Genomic DNA, 8,449 nt, shown 5'->3' on the forward strand with positions numbered 1-8,449 from the left:
TCGGGCGGGAAGCCATTGTAAGTCTATCGGCAGCAGTGAACTCAAATTGAATATTAAAAGGGTTAGAGACTGTTAGTTCGTGATTTCTTCACAAATACACGCACTTGCTTACTGTACAATGAACGAGAAATGTTCAATACTGCAATACTTCGTGCAGTATTGAACATTTCTCGTTCATTGTACAGTAAGCGTGTGCATGTATTTGAAAACAAAACACTCACAACAGTCTCTAACCCGTAAATATAACATGTTAAGGTAACTAAGCCTTATAACAGGAAAAATGAATCAGCAAAATAAATAACGTTGTGATTCATGTAAATAGCGTGATTGTGGACGCTTTGTTTTCCTAACTGTACCATTTTTTGAGAAAGCCACATTATACGTTTTGGAATGGCTTTTGTAATCTCTACACTGGCCTTTTAATCTCTCAAATTCCAGGTATTGTATGACATCTTCTTTAAGAGCTCCTCAGCCAATGACATAGGAACTATGTGCTCAAACATGAACGTCGTAAACAACTGTAATGCAAAGACTTCAAATGTTCTTGATAATTTTAACGTTTGTAAGGACTATAAATTTGGAGACCGATGCTCTAATTACAGCGGCAGCAATGACTCACTTTGGTATGGAAAGTCTTGATGACAAGGCAGAATCTTTCATCCGACCAGACATACTAAAGGCATCAAGAGAGAAGAGAAGAGTGTGGCTCCACAGTCACATAAAAAACATGCTGGCCACATTTGTCATGTCTGATGAGTACGAAATCATTAGAGAAAAAGTAGCTGAGGTCAACAGGTGAAAAGCTCCTGTTGTTCACATATGCAGGGTATGTGGAAAGACGTACAAGTATGCCAAGGCAAAGGAAAACCATGAAAGAAGACAACACCCCGAATTCTGTTTCAATGAAGATGTTGATTCCCAACAACAAGAGTCTCCAAATGAGACAGAAAATGTAGAGAGTCATGACCAAAAGCCGAGGGACCACAGGTACAACTATGCTACTCTCCGCTTAGCCATGGGCCTACTCCTAAGAAATTTTGATGATGCCGTGAAAGAGGGAGATGGTGGGCGCATATTTTGTTGTTGGAAATTTGCTATGTTAATACACAAATCACACAATCACAACAAGTATGCTTTGGCAGCTCTTCGACTCTAAGCATTAATCAAAGCAATTCTTACTCCAAGAGAGGCTGAATGCTTGAGGTGGAACAGAACTGTAAACAACAAGGGGGGTGCTGGAAACAACATCTCCATGGATATAAGAATGGAGTACCTGATCTGCCTTACAAAAGAGTTGCTGAAGCATCTTGGTCCAAACCTGACAGAAGCTGCCGCAAAACGCTGCAGCAAAGCTGTTGGCCACATGTCAGATCTGATTGATTAAGTGGATGAGGACTTGGGAATTGAAAGACCCAGTGGGCATCACAAGATGCAGCAAAGAGGGGCTGATTTCAAAGTTTTAGTGGACGTATGTTTAAGTTTGATCCACAACCTGAAAGGGAGTATCACATCTTTGCCAACTTCCAGGACAGCCTAATCAAGGGTCTTGATTTGACATCCTTAAAAAAATGGATCAGCCAACACAAAAAGGAATTGAATAAAATGGAGTCAATTTAAAGTGCACTAATTTGAGATTATTATACTCCTGGTAATTTTTGGTGGGGGTGTGCCACCTGGTTCCCACCTACACCTCTTTTCAGACCTGGACTTTGGACAGGAATTATGTCATCATTACTTCGATTAGAGCGCAAACAAAAAATTCTTCAAATCCATTTCTAATGTGCATGTCTCTTTCTTTCCTCCTTATTTGGATTCCAGAAAAAATGTAAAATTAAAATAAGAATATTACTGTTATTGTGCATTTCTTTAAGGGTGCCCTGTATGCCTTTTTTTTCTCCAGAATTTTGCTTTTAAGCATCAAGGCAATTATCATAAATCGCACATGAAGGGCAGAATTGGCCACCAGTTTGGAATAAGGTGTCCTCTGTCGATTCCCTTATTCTTTGATTCCCGGCCCTATTACTCATAACTAATTAGGACAAGGAGACAAAGGAAATATAAAGCCAACCTTGGTTAAAAGATTTTGACATGTAGCATATCATGTCATGAAGTACAGCTGTAAGAGAAAAAGAAAGCCAAATATGTTGCCTCCTACTCTTAAGTTTCAAATAATTACGGTCACAATCAGTTAAGATAAAGAAGGTAAAGACATTGTATGGTTTTCTTTAAGAACTCGAGTTTTGGATAATAATTTATTATTTATCACTACATTATAAAATGTTGTTGTCCAAATTTACATATCAGGATTCCAGGACTCACACTTCTCCCAGCATCAACAAGAATGTCTTATAGAAAACAAAGGAAAAGTAGGAAAAAGATAATTTTTTCATTGTTCAGATGCCTGCATACCATTAATTTTTTTTTTTTAACTGGCGATAGTAAATCTCAGTGACAGCCCTCTGTTTTCGTCACAATGTCTTTTTTTTTTTACTGTCTTATCTAGACCTTTCTCTCTGCTTTGACCATTCTTTTTTTCTTGCTATGAATAGGGCAATAAAATACAGAAAAAATGGCCATTGCTTTCAATCATGCATTTGTCTATTCTTATTATTAGAAAGATTCAGAGTCACGTAGATGGCAAATGGCCTTATATTATCATATTCCTTGTTTTTTATTGTTCGTTGCTTATATAAAAAAAGGTAGTTTCATGCCAGTTTCATCCTTAAGGATATCATTGTTATGGGTCGTTGGTACATGCTTATTTCCTACAAATGTGTTTGGGATAAATTCTCAAATGAAATAAGTTGTTTGTTGTAAACATGACCCTAAATCTCTCCATTATTACATATGTTGGACCGATTACTTGTGATCATCCATTTCAAGCTTTGTAGTTGCATTTGCTGTCCTAAATTTGGCTACTATTGCAAAGTTACTAGAACTCATTGTTCCTTAGTCAAGCTCCACAACTCCTGACAGCTCAGAGCTGTCAGAAGCCATAGAGTCTTCCTCACCAGTGTTTCCCGATTCTTCATAAATTCCTCCATATTCCAAATCAGCATCAAATGAAATAAAATCTTGGATCTCCAAGTCACCTGGTTCATTCAGTTCAAAATCTTCAAAAACATCCCTGATCATGTGCAAGATGTCATAGGCATGACGCTTTGAAAACACTGGGTTTAGATCAATGACATCATCTACATAAAAGTTTTTAAAACCGAGTTAGTGAATTTGAAAATTCTGTTGTGCTTTCAGAGGACAAAACATAGCCACGGCACCATTTTTTCAGTTCTTCCTTATAGTCGTCAAGGAGTTCCCTTAACTCCTCCTTTTGAGTAGGGTCAACATTCCTTGTTTTCTTCTGTTTTAATTTTTTTGTGGGCTGCCTCTGTTATTACTTTAAGCAGATCATCTTGGCACCCTTGTACAACACATTGACATTTTGAATGACAAAAAACACAACAGTCATGTGCCTTTTTACTGTCCATTGATGTGGCTTCAAATTTGCTCAGCATCAACTTGCGCAAACATTTGCTTTCAGTTTTTGCATACTCCTTCATGATAGGTTCACACTTCTTCAAGTGAAGGCCATGAAATAATAACAAAAATCTTGCCGGTTGACCATCACGTCCTGCCCTTCCAATTTCCTGGACAAAGTCATCGACTTCGCGAGGTGGACCATAATGTATCACCTGGCGGATTCCTTGGAGGTTTACACCCATTCCAAGTGCTGTCGATGCAAAAACAACTCTGCATACACCCTGCTCCTCAAATAGTGAGTCGGAAACACGTTCCTTATGCCTTTTCAGAGTTTTTGTATGAAACATGCCAATCAACATGTTTGAAGATACAGTAGGTCCTCCTAGGGGAAAATAGGCCATTTCTCCGAGCTCAAATTTAAATTGCTTAAAAAGTAATCCACAGTCCTTTTGTGACTTGCAATAAACAATGGTCTTAGGAGTTTCAATAGCCTCCTTTTTTAGCAGGTCACTTAGCCAGGCAAACGTCTTTGAAATATCCTTGTCAACCTTTTGCTTGTACAAGAAAATGTTCGGTCTGTCAGGACTCACCCGAATTTGATATGAGTCATCCTTCATGGCTAGACCTTTCATTGTGTCGCTGACAACTTCGGATGTTGCAGTGGCTGTAAGAGCAAGAACAGGAGTCCTCTGTGGCAGCAGGGAGCGCACATCACCAATCTTAAAAAAGCATTCCCTGAATGCAGCCTTTTTGCTTTTTTCATTTCCTTTACCCCTGAAAGTTAAAAGCATTATCATAAATATATGATATAATCAGAAGAAACAATAAGGATTAAATAATTGGGGGAACAATCTCACACAAATAACAGATTAGAATCTACAATAAACATGCAAGATCCTTGCAACTAGAATTTATTTATTTTTCTTTTGACATTTATTTTGTTAAAAAAAAAAAAATTACAAAAAAACCTTATAAACACATCTGGAATATTACAGTAAAGTAGAATATTTACACAGCTATGGATTACTCTATGAACACATTTATCCAACCATCTGAAAATCATGATTACTATAAGTATAGTTTCTTGCCAAGAACTATAAGGGACTGGAACTGCTTGTTATCTGAAACCAGAGCACATAATAATTCAGCATTTTGTAGAGCAAAATTATTCTAAGTTTTGTTTTAATATAAGTACTGCAGTTTCTTCGTTATTTGTTATTTATATTTACACTTTTATTTCTTAACTCTTCTTGATGTGTAACACATTGAAGAATAGTAGATGTAGATTAGGAAATTTTGGATTTCTGATTATACTCATAACACAGGATTTACTGTGCAACTATAAAGGAATGATTGATCTCAAAAAGGACTTACCATTTTGGAACAACATGAGCCTCATCTGTGACTAAACCAAAAAAGTTGTCTTGAAACTCATGCGATTTTCGCAATTTTCGCCACCTTTCCTCATGAACAATGAGTTCAGGACTGGTAAAAACAATAGAATGCTGTGAAATTTCTTCCTCTATGAGGCCATCATCCCCAAGATAGCACGACAAAATACCATAGTTGGCAAGCTCTTGGATGTGTGACTCCACCAGGGCACTGAGAGGGCATATCACCGACGGTATGGGTTTCTCAGGATAATTAAACTTTTTATTGTGTAAATACGCACACACCAACGGGACCAGTTGAAAAATCAACGATTTCCCACAACCAGTAGGAAGGACACAAAATACGTCCTTTCGGCGAATAAACTGCAACAGTGCCTCTTCCTGAACAGGCTTCAGCTGTCTCACGTTCTCAAACTTAGAACTTAAGGCGTGATGAACAGCATTTCTGAACGAACGCAAGAAGTTATCTTCTTCCTCCATTGTTGACATTGTTGTCTTGAAATGCGACACAATCTGCCTTCCGAGAAACCAGTTTTTCAATCCCACGCAGTGAAGTTGTTCTATGTAGCCAGTCAGGGCCATTATTATATTGCTAATTCCCTGTGGACATGGGAGTATCCAATCGGTGACCCAGTTCAAATTCTGAACTGATTTCTCACATGGAAATGAGGTTGGGTACTCCTGTTACCAGAGGTAATTTTTTTCTCCTCGGCGCTTTGCGCCTCATTAACGCAGCTTTGCTGTGAACCATCAGTATCAATAAGAAAAAAATATCCTCTGGAACCCAGGGTAGAAGAAATGTAATTCTCAAAAACAATATTTCTAGCCAGAATCAAAACTAGACTGTTATTGTTACAAATTTGAGGTACCCAGATCATCGTTATTCATAGAAGATAAGATAGATAAGATAAGTCTTTATTGGTAATTTGAACTAAACACTTGCAAACATTGTGCAAGTTTACAATACAGTAGAAAGAGTCTGGGGGAGTCTGGGAAGGAATCATGGCGGACGGACGTGTTCTTCGCGCTCTGTGATTCCTTAGTTGAGAAGAGTCATACCTGGCCATTTAAGTTCGCCCAAATGCAACCAGTGATATCTTTTTAACATCAGTACAGCCGGTATTTAAAACAATTGTTGTTTGCTGCTTGTTCTCATGTCAAAACGCTCGGAACGTTCGTCAAGTTCAAGCTCCGCCGACAGGCCAACTCCGAAACGAAACAAACAGAAGAAGAGCGAAGAAATGGAAGCAAACAACGACACCGACCCACTCATCCCTATGGAAATACTCCTCGATAAATTAAGCGCCATCAAATCTCGCATGGAAAACAATTTCTCCAATCTACACACACAGATCTCAGAACTTACGTGTGAATTCAAACACGAAATCAATGTCGTCAAATCAACTCTGAATGAGCTAGAGAAGTCTGTGAATCAAGCGTGGGCAAGCATCGAGGACCTACAGCAAGAGTCTAAAGCTCTCAAAGATTCAAAAAGCTCTCACCAAAAAATGATGGACGAGCAGACTGAGGAAATTCAAAGCTTGAAAGCCGATCTGAAAAAGCTCCAAGCCGAGAACGAGAAGCTTAAACCGGCTTTGAAAGAAGCCCAGGAGAACCTTGTCGCTCTTGAGAACTATACAAGACGAGAAAACTTGCGTTTTATGAATATCCCCGAAAGTCGAGGCGAAAACTGTCAGGATATCATTTATGATGTTCTAGAAAATGATCTCAAAATAAACGTCGACGATATACGTTTCACCGTGTCGGCAAACCTCAAAGTAATGGAGCTACTTCTGCTCGCCCTCGCCCGATCATCGCAAGATTTGTCGTGAGAGAAGACAGGGATGCTGTTTTCAATGTCAAAAGCCGGCTCAAGTCCTCATCTAGACACAGTAAAGCCTATATTACACAAGACTTTGCACGATAAATCCAGAAAGAAAGGGAAGTCCTTATTCAATCCATGTTCGCTGCTAGAGAAGCTGGTCGCGTCGCGAAGGTAGTCAACAGATCTCTCTTTATTGATAACAATGTTTTTAACATCTCGAATATTCCAGTTGAGTATCAAGTAGCTCCTAAATAATTTTCTGTCTTATTTACACATTCAAAGACGACAAGATGCGAGCTAAATCGTGCCGGGTCAATGGCTCTATCTCATCGAGCTAAGTATCCAAATTTCCTTTTCGTTTATGTTTTTATATAAGCGCTATGTAGTTGTAGTCTTCAAGTTTATTATGCTACCTTTTCTTTTTTTCATATGTTACACCAATCCGCTTCAGTTGAAACAACCGCCTTCTTTAACTGCTCGTTTACTTTTTCGCAACCGCCCATCGGCAAAAGATTGAAATTATTTTCTGTCCCAATTTGTCGTGAATCAACATTATTCTGTCGGAAGAAATCCGTGTGTACTTATTACTACTCCGCCTGGCCTGTGTTTCTTTAAACTGCCAACAAAATGAACTCCGTCAATTCTGCCAATGCTTTTGACCTAAAATGCCTGTCATTAAATGTTAGAGGTCTTAATAAATCGATCAAACGCCGAACCGTTTTTCGATGGCTACACAAACAAAATCATCATATCATATTTTTGCAAGAATCATACTGCTCCAAAAATCTTGAACCCATCTGGGAAAACGAATGGGGTGGCAAAGCTTTCTTTAGCCACGGCACAAACCATACTAAAGGTGTCATAACACTAATTAATCCGTCTGTGAATTTCAAAGTTGAAAAAGAAATTTCAGACAAACAAGGCAGGTTCATTATTTTAAAATTGTCACTTGAAGAGAAAGTTATTGTCTTGGTCAATATTTACGCGCCGAACGATGTCGCTCAGCAAGTTTCCTTTTTCAAAAGACTAAACCAACAACTCGAGGAATTTGCGCAGGATACAATTGTAATTGGGGGTGACTTCAATTGCGCACTCACTTCAAATGACAAAAAGGGCGGAAAACCTGTATCTAAAAAATCAGCTGTCATCCAAGAAATCAACACGCTTTGTGATTTGTATAACCTAAGTGATATATGGCGAAACCTGAACAATGACAAGCAGTGTTACACATGGAGAACTAAATCATTTAAAATTCAATGCCGCTTAGATCTTTTCTTAGTTTCGCAGGAGTTAATTCAATTAGCAAAGAAATGCGACATCGTCTACGCACCCGAATCTGATCACTCCGCTGTGTCACTTGTTCTACAATCCAATCGCCTAAACCAAAAAAGAGGACCGGGCTTCTGGAAATTTAATACAGCCTTACTTAAAGATGAAACATACGTTACAGCACTTAAGATAAACATTCCAATCTTTAAGGAGAAATATAACGAGGTTCATGATTTAGGTTTAAAATGGGACCTCATAAAAATGGAGATAAGAGGTTTCACGATCAAGTACTCTAAACGAAAAGCGAAAAAAAATCGAGATGAAGAAAAATTACTGCACAAAAGAGTAAACGACCTTCAAACCAGAGCAGAAAATAACCCGCACAACAGAAACATCTTACTAGAACTTCAACGAGCCAGATCACAGCTTAAAAAAATCATGTTGACCAAAACGAAAGGTGCAATTCTGAGAAGCAAAGTGAGATGGC

The 8,449-nt window shown here is 38.4% G+C and overlaps 2 protein-coding genes across 2 annotated transcripts; one reads left to right on the plus strand and one right to left on the minus strand.

The window, feature by feature from the left end:
* Positions 1-2,949: 2,949 nt before the first annotated feature.
* On the minus strand, positions 2,950-5,450 carry LOC138059194 (bifunctional 3'-5' exonuclease/ATP-dependent helicase WRN-like). The gene is made up of 3 exons (XM_068904741.1): positions 4,852-5,450; positions 3,479-4,251; positions 2,950-3,194 (listed from the first exon to the last, which is right to left on the minus strand). Exons 1-3 carry the CDS (start codon positions 5,448-5,450, stop codon positions 2,950-2,952), a joined length of 1,617 nt encoding a protein of 538 aa, XP_068760842.1.
* Positions 5,451-6,022: 572 nt separating this feature from the next.
* LOC138059200 (myosin heavy chain, clone 203-like) lies at positions 6,023-6,700 on the plus strand. The gene has a single exon (XM_068904755.1). The coding sequence runs from the start codon at positions 6,023-6,025 to the stop codon at positions 6,698-6,700; it is 678 nt and encodes a 225-aa protein (XP_068760856.1).
* The last annotated feature ends 1,749 nt before the right edge of the window (positions 6,701-8,449 follow it).

The sequence above is a fragment of the Montipora capricornis genome, chromosome 1 (assembly GCF_036669925.1).
Source record: "Montipora capricornis isolate CH-2021 chromosome 1, ASM3666992v2, whole genome shotgun sequence".
In the NCBI taxonomy this organism is placed as follows: domain Eukaryota; kingdom Metazoa; phylum Cnidaria; class Anthozoa; order Scleractinia; family Acroporidae; genus Montipora; species Montipora capricornis.